The sequence below is a fragment of the Lethenteron reissneri genome, chromosome 26, assembly GCF_015708825.2.
Source record: "Lethenteron reissneri isolate LAM-NWPU_2019-01 chromosome 26, ASM1570882v1, whole genome shotgun sequence".
Classification (NCBI taxonomy): domain Eukaryota; kingdom Metazoa; phylum Chordata; class Hyperoartia; order Petromyzontiformes; family Petromyzontidae; genus Lethenteron; species Lethenteron reissneri.
Genome location: NC_083804.1, coordinates 20498498 through 20526222, shown reverse-complemented (window position 1 = coordinate 20526222; position 27725 = coordinate 20498498). Strand labels below are relative to the sequence as shown.

The 27725-nt window shown below is 46.2% G+C and overlaps 1 protein-coding gene across 5 annotated transcripts; it reads right to left on the bottom strand.

The window, feature by feature from the left end:
* Positions 1-881: 881 nt before the first annotated feature.
* Positions 882-27088, bottom strand: SUN1 (Sad1 and UNC84 domain containing 1). Of its 5 annotated transcripts, none has more exons than XM_061560500.1 (20): positions 26953-27088; positions 23379-23461; positions 18797-19145; positions 17664-17869; positions 16112-16138; positions 14855-15028; positions 12348-12392; positions 12029-12122; positions 10987-11039; positions 10115-10224; positions 9087-9269; positions 8183-8217; positions 7946-8039; positions 6556-6795; positions 5776-5860; positions 5530-5645; positions 4712-4879; positions 4022-4114; positions 2281-2405; positions 882-1680 (listed from the first exon to the last, which is right to left on the bottom strand). In XM_061560500.1, coding segments are annotated over exons 3-20 (2022 nt in total). In that variant the 5' UTR covers positions 18970-19145; positions 23379-23461; positions 26953-27088; the 3' UTR covers positions 882-1679. The 5 variants fall into 5 exon arrangements, with proteins under 5 accessions (XP_061416484.1, XP_061416487.1, XP_061416485.1 ...); XM_061560503.1 differs by lacking the exons at positions 23379-23461; positions 26953-27088 and adding exons at positions 14292-14450; positions 25737-26002; XM_061560501.1 differs by lacking the exon at positions 26953-27088 and adding an exon at positions 25737-25999.
* Between the last annotated feature and the right edge of the window lie 637 nt (positions 27089-27725).

Genomic DNA, 27725 nt, shown 5'->3' with positions numbered 1-27725 from the left:
AACTCAATAGGCACGCAATCTGCAGATTCCACACATTCACGTGCTCAGCCTCACTGATGCCAGTATGGATTTTACATTATTTCTTAAACCGGCTAATACTACAGTACACATCTCCCACAGTACATAATAGTACTGAAGAAGCAACAACCGACAGGTCTGCTCCCGCTGCAAGACTGGGTATTGTCAGCCGAGCAATAGCCACTCATACACAGCGTCTCAAGTCAAAAGAATACATTTTGCTTGTCTTGCCATGCCAACGTTCTTTTAAAACACAGGTATAAACTTACAATTCAGTTTGAGAATTTGCAAGAGGATATGCTATTTAAACAGCCATGCTTGGCAGCTGGTACACAATAGCTCGGGTATAGGTTGAGTGTTCTTGTTGCCTGCACACAGATTAAATACCTGAATTACATCCGCCTGTGATTGTTTTACAGCCAAAATAATGGCTTCATTTACTGTACTTTTTATCGTTAATACTGTATTGGCTTAATCATTAAATTAAGATGTGGAAACATCTTTGTAAAACCGCTCAATGTTACACTAGCCAAAGTATTTTCTCCACGGAAAAAAAACATTGGTAAAATGTTCCAAGGCAAGGACCTGTTTCTTTATAATTTATGCAAAAAAATAACATCATTTCAGGATAACATCTATAAAATCAAATAGCTATTTAAAGATACCTTTTCCAAAAGTTGCACCTTTGAAAAAAAAATGTGACAATTGTTTACTTTCAGTGATGGTACACCCTTTGACAAAGTGATAGAGGAAAACATGTTTAAGCTAAGAGAGTACTAAAATGCGTTTTTATTGCAAATTATGTTTTTATTTTACATTGCAGACATCCAGTCTAAGCGGCTGAAAAAAGTCCTGATTTTAGACAGCAACAACAAGCACACAGCCCGCACCACCTTCCACTGCGATGCATGCTCATAAGTGCAGGTGTACGACTGGGCAGATGATGTATAGATGTGTGTAGGTTATGGTGCCACTCAACATACAAGTTCGTTATTTTCACGCTCAAGCCTCCTGGTTTTATTAATTTGCCTGTTAAACTGAAGAAGCCACTGCGAGCTTCAAGACAATCCCTCAATATTTACTGGTTACTCAACAAGAGTTGAAAAATGCACTACAGTCAATGCATAGAGTTTAGGCATAACAAAGTGAAAAGAGGGTTTAAAAAAAACTTAAACTTCACATTTACATACGCTGCATATTGAGTGGAACCTAAATGCAGGCGTATAGGTGTGTGTGTGTGTAGGTATTTGGGCATGGAATAATTCACCCCAATTGTAATTTGATGAACTGTCACGATTCAGTCGCAAATCAATTTAAGAATCTATTCCAATTGTGACATGAATTGACCTAATCTATTAGTATGCATGTATCCAGAGAGTAATGATTAATAGATGTGCGGGCCAGGTGTGCATGCAGGGGTATAGCTGTACAGACATATGAGCAAGCAGGCCGTGTGTGCAGGTGCATCGGTGTACATGTCGTAAGTCTGTGCAGACACCAAGGTGTGTGTGTGTGTGCGAGCGACAAGTGAGCGGTGCTGTCACGTGGAAGCTGCAGATGCTGCATGAGGGCGTCGCAGGGCAGTGGTGATTGGTGCTTGTGTTTCACGGCCTCCTGCAGGAGCAGCTCCGGGCTCATGTGGCCCGGCCTGCCTCAGCACGTCTGTGGCCCACAAAAAGCATGGTAGCCGTGAGAGGCACCACGGCCGGAAAAAGCCCAATTCTAGACCCCGTGGGCCAAGGACTGTCCCTATATTTATATAACAACCATATCAGCTCATGGGACGCTTGCGGAATCATTAAACCTAGCCACACATTCAGTCGATAGAAATGCACATCAGATTGATTTTCTGCAAAGCTAAGTAACAAGAAAGTTATGGAAGAAAAATATTAAATATATACTTTAAAAATAATGCTTCCAAAGCATTTGTTTAAAATAGATGTAAAATTGTATGCCTCTACCATTTTAATGAGGCTTACTTTTTAAACTCGAAATTAAACATGCCTATTCTTTACAAACGTAACATTTTACATAAACCTACCATTATTCTTAGAACAACAAAATATTAATATTAGAGGCAACACTAATCTTTTGACGCTTAAAAACAATACCTTATTTTATACTCGCAGCATATTTAGTATTTAAATGATGACAAAGACTTGCCCGATTCTCACAGGTAGAATATGCAGCCCTGTGTGTATGCCGCTACTCCAGATCCCTCCCAAACCCCTGACGAACATTCGGGAGGGCCGAGTCAGTTACCATCCTCTGGAGGTGGCCAGCTCGCCATGCACTCGGAAGCGGTAGATGCAGGTGTACTCTGAATTGCCCCAGTTGCTCAGGATGCGGAGCTCCACAATCCCAAATGGATGTGCCGCCGTCGAGTTCTGCAGAACGCCACCACACAATCATGGCTTCACCAACTAACAGCCGCCGAGGGGAGGTGGGGTAGGGATTAGGGTAAAGTTCGGGGTTGGGGTGATATATGGCTAGGGCAGAGATATATGGCTAGGGCAGAGAATGAGGCCATGGTTATGGTCAGAGCAGAGTTAGGATTAATAGAGGGTTTGGCTTAGGGTGTTGATGAGTATAAGGCAGGGTTAGGCATTAATTATAGACCCCATGGAATGTTTTACAGTATCAGGAGGTGTTGTTTAAGGACATCTTTTGACTTAAAACTTTCGTGACTGCAGGAATTTATATTCTTTGGTTCTTTCGGTAAAGTCACGTAGATAGAAGAAAAAATAAGAAAACAAAAATAACCACGACGTTTCGATCGCAACACAAGCTGTCGTCATCAGGAAAAGGGGGTAGCCTCTAAAGGCAAACTGTTTATAAAGGTTTAAAATGCGCAGCCCAAGTGTCAGCAGCATGGGCGGGGCAGCTAATGTTAATGTAAGTGATGGGAGTAGTGGGCAACGACGGCGATGGTGGTGGTTGCTGCTAGAGGTGATGGTAGTAGTGGCCAGTGATGGTCCTGGTGGTGGGCTTCCACCAATTAAAAGGCTGCCAGGTCTAAAATTGAAACATTACAGCCAGTTATGACTTGAACTGGTTGATAACGTCCTTCCAGTGATTGCTGAGTTTGTACCCATCTTCTCAGTTGAAATTGTGTCGATGTCTATACAGACATCGACACATATGGATGGCTTCATAATTATTTGACTTTACCGAAAGAACCAAAGAGTATGGATTCCTGCAGTCACGAAAGCCTCAAATCAAGATTGAACAAATCTTTGTTGATAGCCAATGGGTTTGCAAAGTATGAGCCAGCCCCATTAAAATAATGATCAGCCACGGCAGAAGTATTGGTCCTACCGTGTTTCAAATCTGCCTTATGCTCACGAACATGGTCCGAGACATGTCGCTTAGTTTCCCCAATGTAACTGCTGCTGCAGATACAGCTTAGTTTGCAGACGCCGGGATATTGCATGTCAGGGATCTTGTCCTTCACAGATGGGATCAGATCACCAATTTTATGTAGGATGTTAAATCGGACGTGGATCTTGTGGTTGTTCATGATTTAAGAAATATTTTTGGTTACCCCTGCTATGTATGACAAGGTGATGGTTTTGATTGGATCCTCAGATGGCTCCTTCCTCACCCCATTATTAGTTATTTAATTTTATTATTTTTTATTTATTACCATTTTTCTATCTACGTGACTTTACCGAAAGAACCAAAGAATATGTTAAAGAGCATTGGTAGACCAGGCATTTCACTACAGTGTGTGCATTAATGTACAAGTCAAGATGTAGGCTAACATTACGTTAATGCAATTTTAAATGAAAATACAACACACTGCATTTACACAATAAAATGAAGCGTACGGTAAAAAGTATCACTACACCGCACCTAAATTTGCCACTCAAATCGCATGTAACTGAAGACTGCACGCCTTCATCCCAATTAGGCAGGGGTCATGTTAGATTTTAACAATGAATATGGAGAACCTTGCGTCATCAACACGGAATGGGTGCACCAAACGCTGGGCAAAACTCACGCTCATGTGGAACATCTGCAGGGGGTCACCGTGCTTGTCATACATGTACTGCCCCAGGAGGTATCCCTCCTGCTGAATCTCTTCATCCAGACCCTGAAATGCAAATGCAGGTCCAGTAAAACAAATACAGTAAAACTTTGCATTGCGAGCATAATTCGTTCCGGAAACGTGTTTGTAATCCACAGCACTCGTATATCAGTTGTGATCACGTGACGCTCGGCAGACAAAGCGTATACACGTACTACTCGTATTGCAAGACCTCGCTCGTTGATCAAATTAATATTTATTTAAAAAATTTGCTCGTCTTGGAAAACACTCGCAGACCAAGTTACTCGCAATCCAAGGTTCTACTGTACATAGCCCTTCTATTTAGCCATAGAAAGGACTCAAGTTGGTTTGAAAGCTTATTTTTGGGAACGTGCAACATTGGGATGTTTGGTCAATTCCACCCTCCTGGCAATTCAATGGATTGTCGCGATTCTAGAATCAATTCCTGCATTGAACGGTAACACACTTTGAGCAAGCTGAAAAGGGGTCAATCTGGGCAAAAAATATTAACAAATTCCTGTTTGTTTCTGGAGAACTTGCCAATGTAAAAACACAGCTGAGGGTTCACCCCTCTCAGAAAAAAATAAAACACTTAAGGAGGCTGAACCAGGCAACGTAAAAGTGTCGTGTCGCATTACGCACGTAGACCGCAAAGTCCTTGGGCGCACTGGTGATGTCGCCCGTGGGTGAGAGCGCGCGAGGGATGTGCTCCAACGTAAAGTCCGACGGGTAGATTGTGTCCGAAAGCTTAATAGCGACGTAACCCCGGGAACCCTTAAATGCCCAGCAGTCCCCAGGGTAGACATCTGGCTGTGGGGTACACATTGACACAATGATTATAACAACAATAATAACAAAAGCCCCTTTATGTATCCAAAAAAGCCTCGTCAAATATCAAGACCCTTCTTTAGGTTGGTCCTCAAGTAGGACGTGTGGAAAGTCCTTTTATTTTAATCCACAAAGCCTCAACGAGATCAAGACTGTTGTTATGGCAGGTGGCTGCACTCGCATATTTGCCCAATTTCTCCACGAGTCTGTTTCATATTCAGAAGAAAATTGTGGCTAGGATATCACTCGTGAATAACATCACCATCACTATCATTGTAATCATCTTCTTTACCATCATAGTCAAAAGCATAGACGTTACGCCAAATAAGGCCGATTAGTATGTATGGTAAAGTTATCCAGAAGCCATTGTCGTCAGTGCTCCTCTGCCATTGACAAGTGTGGACGTTCCAATCCCGAATGGAGCCAACCTCGCCGGTCATCCCACCAGGACCAAGAGAATGAACACGGCATTGCGCTAAGAGACAAGCGTGATTTCCAATGAGAGGGAATGGCCCCCAACAGAGGAATGAAAAATTTTCACAACTCAGGAGAGCCAACCAAATAAACAGCCTCTTGTTGTTCATTTCAACATAAATACACCAACAACGTCGAGTAAAAGTTACGGCCGTTACCTGGATGATCACTCGTGGAGACTGTGATGTGTACCACAGCGGCACCCCAAACAGGGTGATGAGAGCGATTTGCTGGCTGTACGCCTCCGAGCACCGCACGCTGATCACCGTGCCACCTGTGGAGGAGGGTAACGACACAAGCATAACTTGACCTACGGTAGTTCACCGTGGTGTCCCAAGCGCCGGTGTCCGTCCGTCTGTGAGTGTGTGTGCGTGCGTGTGCATGTTGAATCGCGCGCCGCACACCTGCAGACTCCAAGGCGAAGTCAAACTTCCCGATTTTATCCTCCTCGTACAGCCTCAGGGCGTTCTGCACGATCGCGTACACTTCCTGCACGGTAGACAAGAATGAGTCTTTATGCTGCTACTCAAGCACATCCTTCTCTACAAAACTCTGTTCCATGAAGAAAATATATCTATAGAAAAAGCAATTGAAAATTATTACTGTGTGAAGCGGGGGGTGGGGGAAAAGAGGTGGAGAGTTGCTCATTACCCTGTGCATGGAACCCAGTAACCTGAGTTCGATACTTGGCTACTTTGCCGCAGGGGTGAGATGTTATCTCCCTCGCCTGCTCAGCAGGACGTTGTGGTGATGCCTGAATATTTGGAGTTGCCGTGTTCCTTATCACTGTGGTGGTTGCATGGATTTTTCTCCTTGTTTTCCGATTTTGTTCTCCACATTTAGACACATGGGTTTGGATTATTTGCCTGCTACTCTAAATTCCCACATATGATGCTCAGCCACTTCAGTGAGCAGGTTGCCTCTGAAAAAGAACTAGTAGCTCAGTGGGGTTACCTGGTAAACAAAAATAGTTTAGTTATTGGCGGATGATACCTCCGCGGTGGGCATCATCCTATGTCCTTCCTACTGCCACTCCATCATTAACCTTGACGTTGAGTGTCCTGCCCAAGTCCGCTTTATTATGGCAATTAAAGCGGTTAATCCTCACCACGCACACACAGTTTGACGTGCGCGCGTTGCATGAGCGCAAGAGTCTAGGCAGAGCCCCCGAGCGCCAGGCCCACCTGTCTGGAGACGCCACCGCCCGTCGACTCCAGGGCTCCGTCGCGCTCGGGGTCGGGGGGCCATGTCCACCGCTTGCTCACGTTGGCCACCACGGCCTGCTCAGTCTCCCGCAGCAGCGTCCGCATGTGGTCCGACGAGAGCACGTGCGCCGTCAGCCACGCCGCGAACAACGCCAGCTCAGAGCGGTCGTCCCCGCGAGACGCGAGGGCTCCCAGGGTGGCCACCACGGCAGCCTCCACCTGACCGCCGACGTCACACAGAGCCCACACATTCCGTCACAACAGTAAGATGGCTAATTCCATATTATACTATGAGACCTCCTTTAACAGTGGCAAAATATAGTAATAGGTTTTTACCCTTTCAACTGGTACAAAAACTGACACCTTTATACAAGGCATCATGTTTGCAATAACCACAACACAAGCAGTCAAAATGCAAACAAAAAGAAAGAACTCTGATGCTGATAATGATATGCACTGTCCTTGAAGTTGATTGGTCCACACCTGAGACAGCTTTTATTAGAGCCTAGTCTCCATTGGTGTTGGACCAGATGACACCAAAAGGTACCTTGTATAAAGGTGTCAGTTTTTGTACCAGTTGAAAGGGTAAAAACCTATTACTATAATTCCATATTGTTCGCCGTCAGGAGGTATTTTAAATGTGCATTGACCCAGGCCTTCCTTGAAATATAGACCTCTTGGTCTCACCAGGCTCTTGTACACGTACAGCCCGTTTTTCAATCCACTGCTGGATGAGGGCCTCCCCATGCCGCGTGGATCACGAGGATTAATTTAACGAATTTCACAACAATCAATGCGGATTTGTCAGCAGGGAGCATAAGTTAGGGAGCATAGAAGTACGGTAAACTACTGCACTGCCCTCTGCTGCCCACAACATAGCCCAGCAGCCCTACGAGAACCACTTACTACATGGTCGGCATCCATCAATGCAAGATGCAGGTTCAAACCAGCTTAGCCAGGCTGGCTTGGCATTGTTAACACTGGAGCTGAGCAGGATAGCGGAAGAGGTATTTATTTATATAAAAACCTCTGCAAAACTCACTAACCACAAACCTAATTAACTGCATTTAATCTAAAGACCCAGTAAGACTGCCTTGATTAATGCATTTTTATATGGGCTATGTTGTATGCAGTACAAACATCCATTATCATACTGTACATCTATGCTCCCTCACCTTTAACAACTCGCAATGGCCATTGTGGTGAAGTATAGTTAAGAAGCAATAGTCAAAAGCCCCCCCCCCCATCTAGCAGTGGATTTACTAACTCCAAGCCATACGACCGCCGACGTCTGACCCCGGAAGAGTCATGCTTGCGATGCACGATCATCGATTTGTTTTTTAAGCATCGAGGGTGGCGCGGCTCTTGCCTTTTGCAGATGCCCGTGGAGGATTTCGTGCTTCAGCTTGGAAACGTTTTCCTCCAGGACCTCGACTGACGAAGCCAACCGCTTGTGTTCGTGTCTGTCCCGCAAACGGCACGCGGAGGACAAGCAAGCGGGGTCAACGGCGTCGCCAGCGCGACGCTCAAAAAGCAGGCGCGTGAGCAGCAACGCACACATCATTCGGATCCGCAGTGACGGAGCTGCAAAGCAAGTCGGACTTACCCTTCTGCCAGCTTCTTCAAGTCACAGATTGTGCGCTGAAACAAAAAGATTGCTTTGTAAGGCAGTTTAATAGATATTACCGTGTTGTTCCCAGTTTGTGCTTTGGAGAGTTAAGAATAGCCAAACTGTCATTATTTCACATTTGTCATGTTTTGGAAAAGTTGTTTCCTACAACACATGAACTAAGTCTCTGGATGTTAAGCACGCACAAGCTCACAATGGTGATATCAATACGGCCAACTCTGTTGAAGCCAACGCACCTTGCCAGCATCCTTCATTCTGCTAAATCCCACACCTGTTGCATAGTCAACATCACCTCGATCTGCATTTATAATCTCATTCAACCCTCTGATTTTAGGTCTTGCCCTTGCAGTTAAACCACTTTAAGGACAGACTGGCTTGCGCTATACAACCATCATCCATTTGTCATTGTCCTCAGTTCAAAGGTATCTCACATCTCACACCAACAAGACCACGGCACAAAAGTATTCAAACCCATCCCCGCGCTTTGAGATCCTATCATCTGCACCACATGCCACTTCATGTAGAACCATCACGGCGATTCCTATTTTCCTTGCAATTCCAAGCAGTGAAAATCACTTGCTCCATATGGCATTTGCCAACGCTAACAATTTTGCCCACCAATTTAAAACACAAACACTGTTACTCATCTGGACATTTCTCAATGCTCTAAGTATGCAAGTTGAACTTCTTTCGCACCCTATGTAGCCAACCGTGCTAATCGGAGGTGCGGGCGAAGGACAGCAAACACAAAAAGCAGCTCTGTCGGCATCAGGGCTTTACCGACAAGACCATTAAAAGACGATGCACGCGGATTGATCCAAGGGCGTACGCTGGACCGCAACAGACCCCACCCTACCCCCCATCTCCGCTCCTGTCGAACCTCCTGCTTCTCTGCGGCGTTGCGCAGCCCCTCCAGCGCGTGCCCCTGTTTCTCATGCTGCTCAGCGGCGGTCCGCAGCTGCTCCAGTTGCAGCTCCTGCTGCTCGACGACGCCCCGTAGCGACGACACCTGCTGCTCCAGCTGCTGCAGACGGCGCTGGCTCTGCACTTGCACCACTGACGGCTGTTGAGACGACAACAATAATGAAAGTGCACTTTGTAGACGGGTGACGATTCGACGCCACGCCTCCTGTCATGATTCCATCAATTGAGTCATGATTCCATACAAAAACAAATCAAGATTTGTACTTTTTGTTGTTCTTACCGTCTGTACTTTATCCCTTGTGCCGTCTGTACTCTCTGTCGAGTTCTGTCTAATTTGTGTGGCCTTTCCATCACCTTAGAGCTGTGGTTCCCAACCTTTCTGTACCCACGAACCACCGTCAACCACCAAAGAATTCTCAAAAACTACTATGCAACACAAACATAATTTATTTTTAAATTATAACCGCTCCAAATCGTAAAATCTGCAAAAGTCCTGCAGACCCCTTCTTGTGGCCTGCTTGTCCACGGGCTGGGAACCACTGGTCTACAATACATTTGCATAAACATGTACAAGTATTCAAAAATAATACATTCTTAAATTAGATGCATGTGTCATAATTATGAGGATATATTTGAATTGATGGGAATCGACGACTCATTATACACACCTGGCGATTTATTTAGATAAAATTCCTAAATCTGTAAACAGCAGTTCAGGAGCCCATTTTTCCTGTACTATCCTTGCCTACTGGCCCACAAGATCGGGGTCTCGCACACGATATATGTTGTGTGACACCAACCACGCTTCCAACACCTTGGAATAAAGGTGTCGGGGAAACAACATCCACGAGTACAGAGGGTAGGGACATGCATTGGTCAATTTACGTGCATCAGTTTAGTCCAACACGGCCAAATCCACTGCAGATTTCAGACCAGTTCATCACTTCACACTACCAAACATAACCACACACACGTTTGACTCACCATGCCAGAACTGATCATGACATCCGACGGCACAGCTTGTGCATGTTCATGACTTCTCGACAGATGTACGTATCCGAACACCACCAACGCGTAACCAACCCCTACAATGGCTGTTGGCAAGACGTGCAAAACAATTCCACCTGAAAAGGTCATCTCGCAAAAACAGAAACACGTGTCATTTCAAAACATTGCTTCGTAACAATGAGAGCCGATTTGGGTGCGAACGCAATCCGCTCAAGATAAGGTGTGTTTACTCGAGCTACCAAACGTCTCGGTTTCGCTGCGAGAGTCTTGGACACAGAAGCAGAGGTCGCAATCGGGCACCCGATATCCGTACCCTACCCGATACCCGGCTACCCGTACCCGGCCGGGTATCGGGTAGGGTACGGGTAGGGTACGGGTACCCGTTTGCGACCCTGGTGCAGCCGGGTACGGGTAAGGAAGCAAAACCCATTTGCGAACCTCTGCTCAGAAGGTTCTCTCGATGTCCCGAAGCATTTGCGAAAATGTTGATATTTTGTCCCGTGTTTAAAATGTTCATGCTCGATCAATGACACGGACACAAAAGGCTGGTCTACTACCCGACGAGTGAGCACGTCAGAGGAGTAGATGGAGCCTATGAGCTATAGGTAGGGCCAACATCACGAACAGCGATGCCACTCACATCGGGCAGGGCTAATGATTGAGTGGGCGTGTGGAGTAACATTTTATAGCATCTAGAATCAACCAGCTCACTACGTCTTCTGGTTGAGCCTCCCACAAATGTTGCAGTTTAACATTTCACAGCATCTAAAATTACTCATAGTAAGGGTCTGTGTGACCGAAGACATCAATATGCTTTAAATGTCCAAGGCAGGACAAGAGAGACTCACCCAACAAAAGCAGTATCAAAAGCAGGATCATTTTTATCGCTCTGGGAATGCGCCTGTGGGGAAGAAATGAGTGCAGAGATGAAATACTACTTAAACTCCACCGTATGCTTCAAGTGTAAAGACTTTGTATTTCAACGACAGAGGCCCTCAAAGGGCCAATACGATCAATGGCAGCTTTGTAACCTTAGGAGACATGGACCAATTTGTAACATTTGAAGTCATTCTCCAGCATGCCACAGACAGTTACTAATAAAAAAAATACTTCATTTACTCTGGCAGAGAATACATTTCCTTCATTGTATATGGGATGTCTCGTGTATATATACACACAGTCCATATCAAATCAAAACTAATGGTAAACAACAACAACACTGCCATACAACTGGAACTATAGAGCAGGCGAACGCTTTGTGCGAGTAACGAATGTGTCGCATTTATTCATTGAATTGCCCTCGGTTTGGTTATATTTTGGCACAGGTAAAACCCATTGGGCAAAGGATGCCCATTGTTGATGGGGACGTGGTTACACAATAGAAATCTCGTTCCAGCAAAAACACACGAACATAAACTATCCAAAAACAACTCTACGCGGTGAAGTTCAAAACGGCAAGGTCGTGGGTCAACATGGCACACACAGAATACAAAGGGAGAGTAGAACGCGTTGCACGCACAAAGTATTTGGTGCAAAACAGTACCACGGTTCTTGAGATGATAAAAACAACAGCATTTATAACTTAAAAGTCTGCAGAGCGTTTAATTCCACTCACATGTGAAAGGAAACAACTGCCTGTACACCACTTCAAATCGAGGTGCCTTCATAGGTTATTATTATTAACTGTTTGATTTGCAAACAAACCATATCAACGTACGTACTCCTTGCATAATCACGGTGTACACTGCCATCAAAACGACATGCACGGCATCTACAGGCGTGGCATTAACGCCACTTTGGAATCGAACCTGATTACGCAGCTGCTTTGTACGCGGTGTTATGTCGCGCATTGCGTCAGTGTGTGTGTGCGCGCGCGTACGGGTTTGCTACCGGGTGAGAAGGAAGACATTGAAGAGGGAGAGGAGACCAATGAGGTTGTACCAGCCAACCCCAAACACCCACATGCATTTGAGCACCAAGCGACCTGGTCACACAGATTCACATTCCAGTTGACGGTCAGCTCGAGCACCGTTTTAAGCAAGCGCATTTCTACGGGAGGCACAGCGCACAAAGCCATAGAGGAAGAGAGGCCAACAAAGAGCATGCCAAGGTTCAGAGAGGCACTTGCCATGATGCATTGCAAGCCTAAATGTGATGCATTTCTACGTTATTTGCAGTGTACGCGTGGTTCATTTGCGGCCTGGCTTACGGAAAAAGTTGGCAGAGGTGCTGGCCTTTCGAGTTGTCTTGGAATCTGAAAAACAGCAAAGAGACACCGGGTCACAGAAAACGCTCTCGTCAGCCACACATGCACAACCAGATCGGACAGCTATTGTATTGTTTTGCATGTGCCCTACTATTGATAACTCAACGAAGTGGCTTATCATGTGGAAATTTATAGCAGCCAAATAACCCTTAAACGCATGTTGAATCTAAATGTTGAGAGAAAAGCTGGAAGACCCAGACAAATATCCACACGGCCACGGGGAAAACATGCCAACTCAGAATATACAGGCGTCAATGTTGGGATCGAACCCACCACCTCCTTCATACCAGGCGAGGCATTTCGCCACCATGGTGCTACTGATGGGTAAAGGCCTCTCCGTCGCAATCTCTCACAGTCTCACAACGCAACGTTTAATATTTTTTTTGCACATGAGCCAATTTAAAAGCTACATTCAATATCAGCTGCAGGCAATTTATAAAAACTTTTCAATTGAGGCCATAATACAACAAAAGGTTTGCGATGCTGCAGGGTGTTTAGTGTCACGCTTTGATTGATGGTGACATCTATTCATAAACGATGGGATTATGGCAGGCATCCAGTCAGCAGCTCTGGCTGACCAGAGCACATTGCGAGGCAATTAATAAATCAATATTACATTTGTTCAGCACTTTCCCCAAAAAACAAGCACAGAGCACTCCGCGCATTGGCAACTATAGGGAGATGGGTACGCGTGGAAACAAAAGCCATCCTGGATATAAGTCATCAATTAATATCAATCATTGTAGAGCTTAGGATGCGTGCTCAATTCACATGCGTAAGGACTGATATTCGCAGATTCATTCCTGTCGTAAATAATACATTTACGCGAGTCTTTGAACTGCAACAGGCCACTCTACATTGACAACAATGTTACCAAAAGAACTGATGTTTGAATCGAATCGCGACCACGAATCACAACAAATAATGAAACCAGAGGGGGAGAGAATCATTAGACCAAGACGTGGCAGTCATAACACTGTCCTCGTGAAAGGTTTCCCAAAATCCAATCTTCACATGCCCCATGGGCTGGCTTTCCACATTTGCCAATATTTTTCGCCGAATCATGAACCACAACACGAGCACAGTTACTGCAATGTCTTGCATCACGCCCGCCAGCAGCGGAGAGACGGAAACCCGAGGAACCACACGGACCAGGTGCACAAAGTGGGAAAGTGTTGTCAATGGTGGATCGTAGGGGCAAGGATTCTCAACTACGGATGCATGGACCACTAAAGGACTGTGTGCAGCATTAATGGGGCACATTGCTAAGGGAACAGGGGCCCCCAGATCTGGAAAGTGAACTGGCGCCACTTATAATTGATATAAACTAGCCACTGACAACGACATCACACTGTACTGTGTTTGGGCACCTCGGCATTTGAAGAGCCAATATCGAGGGGGTGTCGTGAATGCCAAAAGTGAAACGCAAACAAGAGGAAATTGTGAAACATGAGCGGCGGGGCTCGGGTTGAGGTTGGTCGAAGGTTTTAGTGCGAGGGTCAGGTTGGCTAATTTGTTAGGGTTCGCTATAGGGTGTCGTCGCTAGTTTGTTCGGGTTATGGAGGGGGTTATTGTTTTGTTCACTACTATGGATAGATTCAGGTGTAAGCAGGGCTAGTGCTCGGGTCCAGGCAGAGCGAGTGTCTGGTTGAATATTTTGGTTACGGTTATTGCGAGGGTCTGTGGCTCGTTTATTCGGGTTAGGGCTCGTGCCTCATTGGTCAGTGTGATTCGCCTTGGCTTCCATGCCACGAACACTACGGCCTTTTTGTTCCCTTTTCACTTGTGGTTTTTCTGGTATTCACTCTGCGGTGGTCCGACATCACGAGGTTGAGTACCCCTGCCACAGGGGGACACACGGGGGACACAATAGGCGCAATTGCGCACCTGCCGTTCCGTGGACGGCACCAAAGACAGGTGGGGGCGTGATCGCTGCCCCCACGCAATAGAACGTGAACTGCGCCACCAGCGTCCAACAGACGTTCACTGGCCACGCAACCCATCCCATCGCACGCCGCCAGCTGGATGAGCGCGCTGGTTCCGGCACTGGTGGGCGATGTGGGTGGAGGGTTAGAAAGGCAAGGCGCGGGTGACGGATTTCAAAATCCGGAAACTGTTATCGAAGTGCTCGAAACCAGCATTACACATTCATCAGCATCCCTTTGCCGACATGTGATCCACTCGAACTGTATTTTATGTTTGGTTTATTGTCCTTTCCCGCCCACCGCACCTCCGACAAGCACGGTTGGCTACTTATGGTGCAAAATAAGTTCAACCAACATAAGTATCAAATCGCAGCGCAGTGTGGCGAAGGTGCGGCGGCGAAGCGTCATTAGCCAATTATTCGTCTCACGACGCAGACGACACAATTGGGGCAAAACTATAGATAAAAGGATAAACAAAGGTGTCAACAGCTCAACGCCGTTCGCATCATCTAACACGGCACTCACGATGCTGGGCGGGCGACGTGCGGTGCTGGTCCCCGCTGTGCTTGTTCCACAACCGTGTGGCATGGCCGTCTGTCGCCGCCGCTGCAGCCGCAGAGGTGCTGGTATTGTGGTGGAGACTTCTCTGGCTCTCGTTGGAGATGTGGCCTGTCTGCTCGCTCATCATCAATGTGATGGCTGCACATCCATGCGGACAAAACACAAAGACCCCTTCTGCAGCCGCATACACTTTAGGCGCGAGCCCTCTTGGGGGGCACCTACAAAGGCTGGCGTGCTGAACAAGGAGATGGTGTGGCCGATGCTGATGTTCTCGCAGCGAATCAGGTACTCATTTGAGGTTGAGTTGACCTCGTGATGGTCAAGGACAGGTTTAAGATACCACAACTCAGGGTGCTGGGTTCATTGCGCAGGGCGAGAAGAATTGCAGCACAACCCCGTGGACTGACACAAAAGACAAAGATCCCCCCGTATAGCCTTAACAGAGTGCTGGGGCAAGTGCTGTTAGCGAGAACCTATGAAGGTCGGCACGGCACGCGAGGGGGTGGGTGTCCAGCACCACGCCCGGCCGCCTTTGTCTCCCTAGTGGCGATGTTTACCCACCACACCAGGTACTCATTTGAGGTCGAGTCGACCTAGGCGAGGCCCAGGATCGATTCAAATAATCGTCACCGGTGTTGGCTGTGAGCGGGAATCGAACTCGGGTTGCCGGGCTTTGTAGCGCAGTGCGCTAACCATTGCACTACTGCTCTGCAAACACACACGCACACACTCACGGTGCCCGGCCGGATGAAGCAGTAATCCGAACCCTTGAATCGTAATCAGAAGAGTGAGAGTTCAATTCCCGGTCAGAGTCGACTCAGCTAATCATTTCCTGTCACCAATACAGTGGGTGCCAGTTTGCAGGAAAGCAGCAGTGGTTGGTACATTGAGAACTTGTAACCCCAACACAGGAATGCGGAATGTATACCACTCGATCTGAGCTGCCAATAGGGTGGCACCTCACGCTTGTTTGAGCAGAGCAGACACTCTAAATGTTTTATTGCAATAATACGTGACATGTTGGTCGTGCTGTATTCATAATGGAGTGAGAAGATGCGATCAAATTACTCGACGGTTATGTACATAGGCACTCGTGAGGCCAGCATAGTACCTAATGCCTACTCTTTTAGGATTAAATGGAGTGACTAAATTTCGTGATGAAAGTCACAGGATTGCTTGTACATATAATTCAAGAGATAATGAAACGGAATCATATCTTACTGGATTGATCTTCCTCTTTGTCAAGCCCTGCAAAAAGATGAGAGGCATTTATTCGCCTGCCAAACAACTCATTCACACAAACCGCACTTGAAATTCAGCGAATCTTTCAAATTCCTCTGCCTGGCACGCGCTTTCTAGCTGTCGCCGTGTTTGACAGAAAAAATACGTAACCAGTCGACGCACCGCTGCCCATTCACTGCCATCCACAATGGAAACCAGATCTCTGTGCTTACACCGAGACGGTTATACTTTTCGAAGTTAGCAGCGATGTAATTTTAAAAATTTGCTATTTCTGCTGCGACAACAGCGCTGTTTTGCGTACGATGCCATCACTGGGTATTCATCAGAAATACACAACTTCACAAAGTGTTGACAAAACAATATTACCGATTCCGTGCAGAAAGTTTACTTCCTGGCTGTGGTGGGAATTCAACCATCGCCCCAAGGCAAACTGACCCAGTTGCGAGGGCAGTGGCCACTTACGCCTTTGCTTTCCCAAACACTGCGGGATCTTCACCCCACGGGTGTCATATTACAGAAATGTGCAAAAAATAACTCGGCAAAGAGGTTTGAAAATAGATCGTGCCTTTTGAGGAAAGATCATTAATTATTAGTCATGATCAATCCACTTCTGGATGACGGTCTCCTTGAAAGTAAAAAAATTAAAAATCTCTTGGCTTGTAGATAAGTACGAGTAGAGTGCAATCGTGGAGCATCTGTTTGTAACTTCGTATTGGTCAGCAGCAGGTCGATGAGAGCTGTCACACTTCATACCATGCATTACGAGTATTTCGTCACATCATATCAGCATTGTTGTTTGTGATCTTAGCTTGTGACACAAAGCAGCAAGGCTGAAATAATTCACCCTCTCACACGACTCTATAATCTTACTGGGCCACTGTGAAAAGAAAGATTCTGAAAATTGGCAAGAATCGGAGTCGTTATTAAATTTGCACATTATATCTTTCATTCACGTTGCGCGTTAAATGCAGACCAGTACGAATCCACAACGTATAATGGGATAAGCATATCACATTATTTTCATTTACGTCACAGCCAATATAGAGAACGACAACCGCGGAGGTGGCGAGATGACATTGGCTCGAGCACGCACTCGACGGATTTGTCGTTTTGCACGCCTGCGAGGAATGGTGTCGGCTCGTGGAGGCCTCCATCCTGCAGTAGTGAAATTTGTACGTAGAAAGTATTTTGCACCGTACGTAGCCAACCATGTGCGGCGGATGGACAACAAACTAAACACATAAAGCAGTTCTAAAGAAATTAGTTTTCAATCTAGATTCAAAAGTGTCATAGCTCCCAGCTTCCTAATCTCGGAATGAAGAGCGTTCCAGACAGCCGCAGAAGCGCATCTGAAAGCGTGCGATGCGGTGACCGTTTTGCCTAACATTAGGACAACATAAAAAATAAAATCAAATCAGGGCTGACGCTAACGATGACGTTAATAATGCAGCTTTGCGGCACGCCGAGGCACCGTGCACAAGACTGACCATGTAACGCCCCCCCCCGCCTCCCGCCCTCATGCAGCACTCACCCCATAGGTATCCGCTGCACTCCCGCTCGGGGAGGCAGGACTCCTCGATGAGTGTCGAGGTGAGCGACAAGCCGTCGCCCCGCTCCACGCGGATGCTGTTGCCTCTCTCCGTGGTCACGAGCGGCGAGTCGACGTGGGCCCGACCCCGGGCACCGTGCGGGGTCGCGCCGGAGCCCCGGTGCGAAGTTTTGCGCGCTCGGAACACTCTGCCCCGCGCCCCGTCAACAAACAAGAAAAATCGCCAATGAGCAATACGACAAATAAACACGGCAAATAAATAAGCCATCAAAACAAACTCGTGATAAACAGACGATGCCAGGAATGAAGTAGAGTCAACTCTCGATTATCCGGAGTAATGAGGGGGAGAGGTTGCCCGCATAAATTAAAAACACGTGATAATGCAAAGCACGTGTAAATTAGGGTATACAATGTATTGTTCACCGATGTAAAATAGGGATGAAGACCTAGGATGTGTTGTTTATTTGTACTGCCTTTTAAGCATTGAACAAAGCAACGTAAACACAAAAGCAGGTATCATACTAATTATCCAACGGTTTGCACACAAAGGCAAAAATATATTCAGGCCGTATGGCGTTTTGGGGAAATCCAAAACAATGCAGTGCAAGCCGAAAAGAGGCATTTGAATAGGCACATACCTTTACTAGGCCTGTGTTTGGCTTGCAAATCATTGTAAGATTTCCCTCAATGCCAAACAGCTTCAATATCATTTAACCTGGTAGGGTTTAAGCTTAAGAGATAAGGTCGGCTTTTAGCTGAGGAGTAAGGTTATATTTGGTCTGCTTAGGCAAGTTCAAGGTTAGGGTTGGATCTAAGCTATAGGCGAGCGCAGTGACAAAGCATGGCAAGCATGTGCCCTCGTGCAAACGATGAAAATGGGCCCTTCCTGTCCAATTTAGCCCCTCATCGTAGACCGACGCCCATGGGACGTGGCGCAATTGCACCGCCTGTGCACACGATAACCACGCCGTTGGGTTATTGAGAGGCATAGACCTAAGAGGGGGACATACGTTTAGAGATTTAAAAAAACTTTAAGCTATGGCCAGATTTGCGCTCCGTTGCCAGGCACCGCCTTTCCCCCCAGCGTCTCATCCCTGTGCATCCCCTCCCGCAACCTCTCATCCTCGAGGGACCTGGCCACATTTTCCCGGTATCGGACGCTCCCGGGCGACGCGGTGCCGCTGCCACCGCCACCGCTGCCGCTGCTGCCACCGCCGTCTCCCTCGTGGTAGCTGTGCTCCTCCTGGTAGTAGCCATTGGTGGCAAGGCGAGAACTCCGTCGCGACATCTCGCACAGGTTGCACCGCGGCAGCGGCCTTCCACCAATCGTCTGTCCGTCCAGCTGTAAGTCGTCGTCGAGAGGATCTCCCCCCTCTCCCCGGCCCTCCAGATCAGGGGGGGATGACGGCGACTGCTGCTCGTGTCGCCTGAATCGACCGGTGCCCGTGAACACCGCAGGAGAAGCTGTTGATGGGAGAAAAACGAGGGCGTTCAAAGCGACAAGGACGAAGGGAACATCGTTGTGTACAATCTGTAACACTTCGCAACATTCCGTTCTCGCGAGCATTTAACAAGCGATAAGACCATGGGCCTGTCTTGGGGTGAAGCAGAGAAAGCTGCTGAAAACCGACCGGCATGGCTTGGGCTTGTTGCGGCCTTATGCTCCACAGGGAGCAAAGAGGAGTAAGCAATGACGTTATATTATGAGCCACACATTGACATCGCATGACAAATTACGGCATCTGGCTTTGTCACACGTCATGACGTTATTGCCTTGGCCAGCAGGCCAAAGGCTTTTAGTGCTGGTCCGTTTTTCTGTGCTTTACACCTTCAAGTTTTTGGCAACCCTTTCATCACTTTGGCTGGCTTTTAGCAACAACTTTACACTACAGGTTCACTGACATTGGATAATATTTACAAGGGCAATCATGTCACCCTTCTACAGACAGATGAACCTAATGCCTTTCCTGCTTTCAGCCTTAGTTGGACAGTATTGAGAGCGTAGATGTAACCGCACTTCATAAACACAATGACAATATGGACTATTAAGCAAACGGTGAAACTCTGCAATGAAATGTAGTCATTTGCTATTATTTGATGCAATTTTTTTTTGCACGTGTCAATTTTAATGACTTCGATGAGAAACAATTTAGAATATTCTCACGTTGATTTCTACGACTCTGCTGCTGTTGACATTATGCACCGTACTTGGGATGCGTTTGCATTCTCCGGTCTCCTTTGGAAACTCGGCTTCCGTCTCAGTGATAAATCGTGTTTATACGCGTGTAGACGAGTAGTGGATGACGGGATGTTGCTCTGGGAGAGTGAGTGATGACGTCATGTTACGCGGGGAGATATAAGGGGGGACCCGTGACATAAGGGGGGTCGTCGAGAGGAGCCAGCATCGGAGAGGGTTGGGACCCGGGGTAGGGAGAATTAGTACCAGGCTAGGGGGGGCTACTTCACCCGTCCGACCGAGTTTGATGACCTCTCGGTTGGTGCTGAGGGAAGAGCACCAATAGCCTGGGAAGCGCTAGGTACCTCCCAGTACCTTTTCCCCTGGGGAGATTCTACGTTGCCAACTGTTAGGCGTAAGCCCTTGTAAGTTCCCGGCATTAGCCCTTAATAAATCCTGGCATTCCGCCCCTACTAAAGAACTGCGTCTGCGTCTTCTGTTGCACCTCAACACGTGTACAGGTAGTCCCCGAGTTACGACGGTCCGACTTACGATAATTTTGATCTTACGATGGCGATAGCGATACGACAAAATTGTAAAATATTTGTAATTTTGCGCGGCAGGCAAACGCAGCAGCGTACGAGGTACAATAAATACATACATAAATACATACAGTATTTTGTTTATACAGTACAGTATTGTAAATTGCTCTGTTTTGCTAAATTATCACCATTCTTTAAGACTCGTGGGTAGGCTAGGCCATCTTCGACTTACGATATTTTTGACTTACGATGGGGTCGTCGTAACGGATCTCCATCGTAAGTGTACAACCTGTACATGCTCTGCAAGTAGATTTTTCGCACTATTCCAGAGAAATGGCCTCTGCTAAATTTGGCGGGAGATCCAAATCAGCAGGTGTGGCCAGGTCTGTTTGAAAAGAACGATAGGACCCAGCCATTGCCCAAGCACGCCTTCTGGGTATTTGTAGATAATGAGGTGTGTGAGTATATCCAATTGCTGCCCAGGAACCACGAGATTTACCCAGAGATTAGCAAACCAAGAAGGAAGGCCACTCAACTTATACGGCAGACTAAGCCGTGGAGATTGATAAAAGCACAAATGTGTGGTAGTCGTTTTTTTAATTAGCTCAATAATATTTCAAACATTTGACTCATCATAAAACTTTGACAGTTTATGAACTGTATGTTTATTGAAGTCCACATGTCAAATGTGAATATGTTTTGTACCCCTGAAAAATTGATATTGAAGCCTTTGAGACCGCCTCTCACATCGCGTAAATCATGTCTCCGCATATATAGCTTCTCGATTCCTTTAAAGGATTACAACCACGTACAAAGAATAAATAAACATTACACACACAAAAAACCATGCCTCGGAAACTTTCAACATCCTTGTCGTGCTGAAGACACCAGCCTAATAAATGAAAAGAGCTTGAACAATAAGGTGACATTTCATGCGTGTAGGCGCATGAAGAGCAGCACGGTGAGTATTTGATCCTGAAATCCAGCTGCGGTCCACCAATTAACAGTCTATTTAGTTTCTTGTCCTTCCCCTGCACCTCCTATTAGCACGGTTGGCTACGTACGGTGCATAAAAAAAGTTCAACATACATACACACATACTTCAAAGGACCCCTTGGTAACACAGCATGGGTCTCCAGAGCCAACTTGCCCCCCCCCCCCAACTTCAAAATCATTCCCATGCACCTAGAAACTACAACTTTAAAATAACCTACAGAAGCTTTCTTTATAAACCAGGTGAGCGGTCAAGCGACAGTGCCACTTCAGCAGCGTGGTGCACGAGCTGTTAACGGTGCTACGCGTGCATACTCCAGCGTAGGACGAGTTCTAATCTCCCTTCAGTTAAACTTCCTTGTGGTTAACGACTGTAAGGCAGCAGTTTGGTCGGCGTGCGCGCCATGTCGCCTGCTTGTGCTGCAAACGTGCCGTTTTGCGCGCCCCCCGTTATCAGCGCGCACTCGGATGGCGTCCTTGCTGCGGGTTTTGCCACGGGCAGAGGCAGGAAGCCTGATCGGGCGAACGCGCGCTGTGACTCAACCCGCCATGAAGGGAACAAGGGCACCGGCGGTGTTAGGAAAGAGCTGCCCGCAGCCAAAGAGCTTGTGCATGGCCCTTATGGCCTTTAGCAATCATTCTCCGCGCACACATCAGCACACTTTCACACTTTCAAAATATATTCTACATACTATGCAGTTATGCTCGAATGTTGTTGTTGTTGTGGTATAAAACTGTTTGCTGGCTTTCTGCAAAAAGGGCCCGATTCATGCATTGGTCCACAGTGCAAACTATCTATGCTGAGTTGGCAGAAAAAAGTGAAGTGCTCAAGATAAGGTTTTCTGCTAAATATCATAGGGAACTGCCCTTCCGCCAAAACATGACTGGGCAGTTAATTAATTTTCTTTTTAGTAATTAAGTTGATAACCATAATTTGTAGTAATTACGTTTTTGCATTACTTATGAAATATTTTAACAATATCTCTTTTATATTATTTTCTCCGATTAGCACGGTTGGCTAAGTATGGTATGAAAGAAGTTCAACATACACACGTACATGCATAACATAATCGGTTTGCCTGGATTTCATCCCCAGTGTCTGTCACAACTACCAATGAGGAAGATACTGACACCTTCAAATGTGGAATTTCCAACACGGATGCAGGGCCACCAAAACCTCATTCCCATTCGATGTTGCAAACACTCTGCATCAGTTTAACATGTAGGCTTTCGTGACCAATATTATCCATAATACAGGTTTTTTTGGGTTAGATCGTGTAAATATATAAGTGTTGTTAAACCCGCCACCACCCGACACAGCCAATTAGTAAGGGTTGTCACGTAAACAGAACGTGCCAATTCGTTACTAGGACAGCACACCAGTGTATTGGAGAGTACAATTACTCGCTAAAATCATCTAAAAAATAATCCCAAATGATGTTTCGCTTTGCTACTGAATGTAGGCATGTAGAACTTCCTTTGCACCATACGTAGCCAACAGTGGTAATCAGAGGTGCGCCCTTTACACCTGGGTGTCTCAGGACAACCGAGTGTAGCCGCATTGCTAAACTAATATGTATTACTTATTTCAAACCAAGGACTGTGCTTTTGCAACTTTCAACCTTCATCCTTAACAAAATGCCCCTTTATTTAACGAGGTATCTATCCATTACGCACACCTACCGGATTATAAGACGCACCTCCAACCTCCTTTAAAATACAGGAGAAAGAGAAAACAATGCGTCTTATTTACATCCAGAGAACAAAGCAGTACTACGTTTATCAGTGTCCGATATTTAACCACGTGTGAGAAAATATGAGCCGATGGGATTTAAAAAAATGTCATTTAACAAGGCAAGCACCCTTAAACATTAAATCGCACCTCTAGGGCATATCAACATTTTAAAATATGTTGTGTCCTCTGTGAACCGAGGGAGAAGGCTCACTGTGCGTGACTTTATTATTTTCTTGTCATGTGCGTCTTACCTTTCCTGTACTCTGGCAGCACTCCTACCGTGTTTTTCTATCGGTTGTTGGAACTTTCTGATCCGCTTGCCCCTACTGGAGATCTGTGAAAAAGAGCTTGATAGCTTATCGGATTCCTCCAGAATAAACATTCCGATTCTGATCTAAAACAATACAGACACGTAAACGAATCCTTCATTTGGCCTGGTACGAACCCACTGAAAGGACGCCTTTCGAATGCCCTTTGTTTGCATCGGGTGAGCCAGAACCCAGATAAAGCGATGCCAATTGTCAACATCCTTTATTTGACCAATGTGATAGGGCCAGGATTATCGGGTTCGCGTCTCTCAAATCAAAGACGCCGTAGCTTCATCCTAACATCTTCCATTATTTACAAGTCACAAAACATTGCTAATTATAATGACAAGGATAAGTTTAACACGCAAAGGCTTTCACGTCCAATATCATCCATAACAGAGATGTTTTGGGTTAGATCACGTCAATATATAAATGTGTCGTTAAACCCGCCACCACCCGACACAGCCAATTAGTAAGGGTTGTCACGTAAACAGAACGTGCCAATTCGTCACGAGTACAGCACTAGTCTATAGTGTAGTGTAGTATACTAGTACAGCACTAGTATGTAGTGTATAGTGTAGTGTAGTATACTAGTACAGCACTAGTGTGTAGTGTATAATAGTGTAGCGTATAGTAGTGTAGTGTATAGTGTAGTATAGTATACTAGTACAGCACTAGTATGTAGTGTATAGTGTAGTATACTAGTGCAGCACTAGTGTGTAGTGTATAGTGTAGTATACTAGTACAGCACAAGTGTGTAGTGTATAGTGTAGTATACTAGTACAGCACTAGTGTGTAGTGTATAGTATAGTGTAGTATACTAGTACAGCACTAGTGTGTAGTGTATAATAGTGTAGCATAGTATACTAGTACAGCACTAGTGTATAGTGTAGTATACTAGTACAGCACTAGTGTGTAGTGTATAGTGTAGTGTATAGTGTAGTATACTAGTACAGCACTAGTGTGTAGTGTAGTGTATAGTGTAGTATACTAGTACAGCACTAGTGTGTAGTGTATAGTATAGTGTAGTATACTAGTACAGCACTAGTGTGTAGTGTATAGTGTAGTGTATTAGTACAGCACTAGTGTATCGTGTAGTATACTAGTACAGCACTAGTGTGTAGTGTATAGTATAGTGTAGTATACTAGTACAGCACTAGTGTGTAGTGTAGTGTATAGTGTAGTATACTAGTACAGCACTAGTGTGTAGTGTAGTGTATAGTGTAGTATACTAGTACAGCACTAGTGTGTAGTGTATAGTATAGTGTAGTATACTAGTACAGCACTAGTGTGTAGTGTATAGTGTAGTGTATTAGTACAGCACTAGTGTATCGTGTAGTATACTAGTACAGCACTAGTGTGTAGTGTATAGTATAGTGTAGTATACTAGTACAGCACTAGTGTGTAGTGTATAGTGTAGTGTATTAGTACAGCACTAGTGTGTAGTGTACAGTATAGTATATAGTGTAGTATACTAGTACAGCACTAGTGTGTAGTGTATAGTGTAGTATACTAGTACAGCACTAGTGTGTAGTGTAGTGTATAGTGTAGTATACTAGTACAGCACTAGTGTGTAGTGTATAGTATAGTGTAGTATACTAGTACAGCACTAGTGTGTAGTGTATAGTGTAGTGTATTAGTACAGCACTAGTGTATAGTGTAGTATACTAGTACAGCACTAGTGTGTAGTGTATAGTATAGTGTAGTATACTAGTACAGCACTAGTGTGTAGTGTATAGTATAGTGTATTAGTACAGCACTAGTGTGTAGTGTACAGTATAGTATATAGTGTAGTATACTAGTACAGCACTAGTGTGTAGTGTATAGTGTAGTATACTAGTACAGCACTAGTGTGCAGTGTATAGTGTAGTGTATTAGTACAGCACTAATGTATAGTGTAGTATACTAGTACAGCACACCGGTGTGTTGGAAAACAAATCCACAACATTTACAATCCGAGTCCGACGTTTCGCCAGTAATTACAACCGGCCTCACCAGGCGGCAGCCAGATTTGTGGAGAAATCCTCCTGTTTCGTTGGTACAATGACAATGCCAGCAATAGCAACAATAACAAACGGCAATATAACCAACAAAAGGTCAACAAACAAGGATGGAAAATGAACATGAATTTTAAAAACTCGCGTTTAAATCTCGCGCTCAGCACGCACACAACAAAGCAGCAGCAGCAACATCACAGACGCATTTAAACTCTCCCTCTGCCAAGGTTTCGGCGAAGCTATGATAACGTTCGTAACAATAACAAAACAAATCCTTAATTAAAAGGTAAAGCAAAGAGAGGACCTTGCATGCGATCGGTTTCAATGAAGACGAGGGGAAGGGGGGGGGGCTTGGTCCGCTGCACTTGCGATCTGTCAAATTTAAACAATGTTTACGGTAACTCCAAATCTAATTTACTTCTTCTACACAGTCGGCAAGACTGAACTGCAGCCCGCCGTGTAAATGTTTATTTTTTTTCTCTCTCTCGAAATTCCTTTTTGTAAAAAAACGAAATTTAAGAAAACGCGGGGAGGGCGGCGGCTGCGCCCACGTCGGCCCAGCTGCGTTGGGAAGCCGCACGTCCAAATGGCCCTCTGCGTCGTGACGTCACCCCGTGAGCGCGTTGACGTCACGACGCACGGCTGCTAAGGCGTGCGTCGTGACGTCACGCGGGACGTTTGAATTCCGTGTCGTCGCTCACGACTCCCCCGCCCGCCCCACAACCGTGCGCAATGACGTCATCGCGCTCGATGCGCGATGACGTCAGCACGCTCGATGCGCGATGACGTCAGCACGCTCGATGCGCGATGACGTCAGCACGCTCGATGCGCGGTGACGTTCGCTGGGAGGCACGTCATCACGCACGGCGAGCTCGCCTCCCAAACGAATTAACCGAATTGATAAACGAACGTTATGATAAAAAAAACACACACAAAGTGTAATTTAATCAAGACAGATCGAATAGATTGCACACTGAGCATGCAACGTACCCTCTTAATTTATGACGACGGCAGCGATCGCGTAAAATAGCCTTGAGATGGACATAATCGATATAGCGTCACGGTTCGAAATCCTGCGGCCGCCCTGGTCATTACTTACTGCTCGTGTAATAACCACGGCACAATACAGGACTGCACTTGTCGCCGTCTCTCTCTCTCACACACAGTGGACGTTTAAAGACTCACACTGACTGCCATTCGCAAGGCCACTTGCCGGCCTCACGGTCCAACATTTTTCCCGAATTCTAAAATAAAATAAAATCGTTACACCCCAAATGATTCTATTGGGATCACACAACACGGCACTCGTGGCCGGACACATGTCCCCGGATCACTCTCGCAAACTAAGACTGTCCCCCGTCCTGTTGAGTTCTCCCCTGGGCTGAAACAAACTTCAATTCCTGAGACCCGTCGACACACGGGACGCAACCTCGGCCACCACTGGCATTTAGTTCACGTATTCAATTAAGCCGCCCGTTAATAACATCCCTGAATCGTGAATAAGCGACGATAACACTCACGGCAGTGTCCGGCGCCGGTGCCTTGCGTGGGCTCCCATTAAACGGTTGGAGGCGACTCAAGCGGTCAAAACAAAAAAAACACGTGGCACCACCCACGTGCGTGGCACCCCCCACGTGCGTGGCACCCCACCACGTGCCCCCCCCCCCACGTGCCCCCCCCCCCCACGCCCCCACGTGCCCCCCCACCACGTGCCCACCACGTGCCGTGGCGTAGTCGCGCGCGCGGGGGGGGTGGAGCGGTCGCCACCTCGCCAGCACTCGAGCACCACCGTTATAGAGTACCGTACAGGGTGGGCCAGATGTCTTGTGACCCCCCCCCCCCCCCCCCAATTATCTTTAACTTTTTTTGTTTTTTAAGTAAGGTTTATTTAAAAAAAAATGAATATGTAAAGGGAGAAACAAACCACCACCAGGGGCCAATTAATTGGGGTGGAGGGGTCAGACGACATCTGGACCACCCATTACGGAGGGCTCGATCAGTTGACATCGTTTGTTGCGTTTAGATGATCCATTTACGTACTTTGAATGGCTTTGGGGCTATCTTGTGTTGAAAACCCGTAAATTCTGTTCTGCTCTGCCCGTATTACTTAAGATTGTCGGCGCAGATATAGTTGTACAATACGGCAGGTACAGGGCGGTCCAGATGTCTGATAATTCCATTTCATTCTCTAAAACTTAATGTCTGTATCTCAATGGATGTGAATACAAAAATTAACGTTAAAAAAAGGTTCGAGGTCATTTAATGGGGGGGGGGGGGGGGTCACAAAACATCT

What these genes read in the sequence shown, in the direction of transcription:
- SUN1 (XM_061560503.1), bottom strand. An exon ending in TTTGATACTGCTTTTGTTGG is followed by an intron (nt 10,225 to 10,986) that starts GTGAGTCTCTCT and finishes TCTTGCCAACAG; the next exon opens with CCATTGTAGGGGTTGGTTAC. An exon ending in GCGGTGGCGTCTCCAGACAG is followed by an intron (nt 5,861 to 6,555) that starts GTGGGCCTGGCG and finishes TCTACCGTGCAG; the next exon opens with GAAGTGTACGCGATCGTGCA.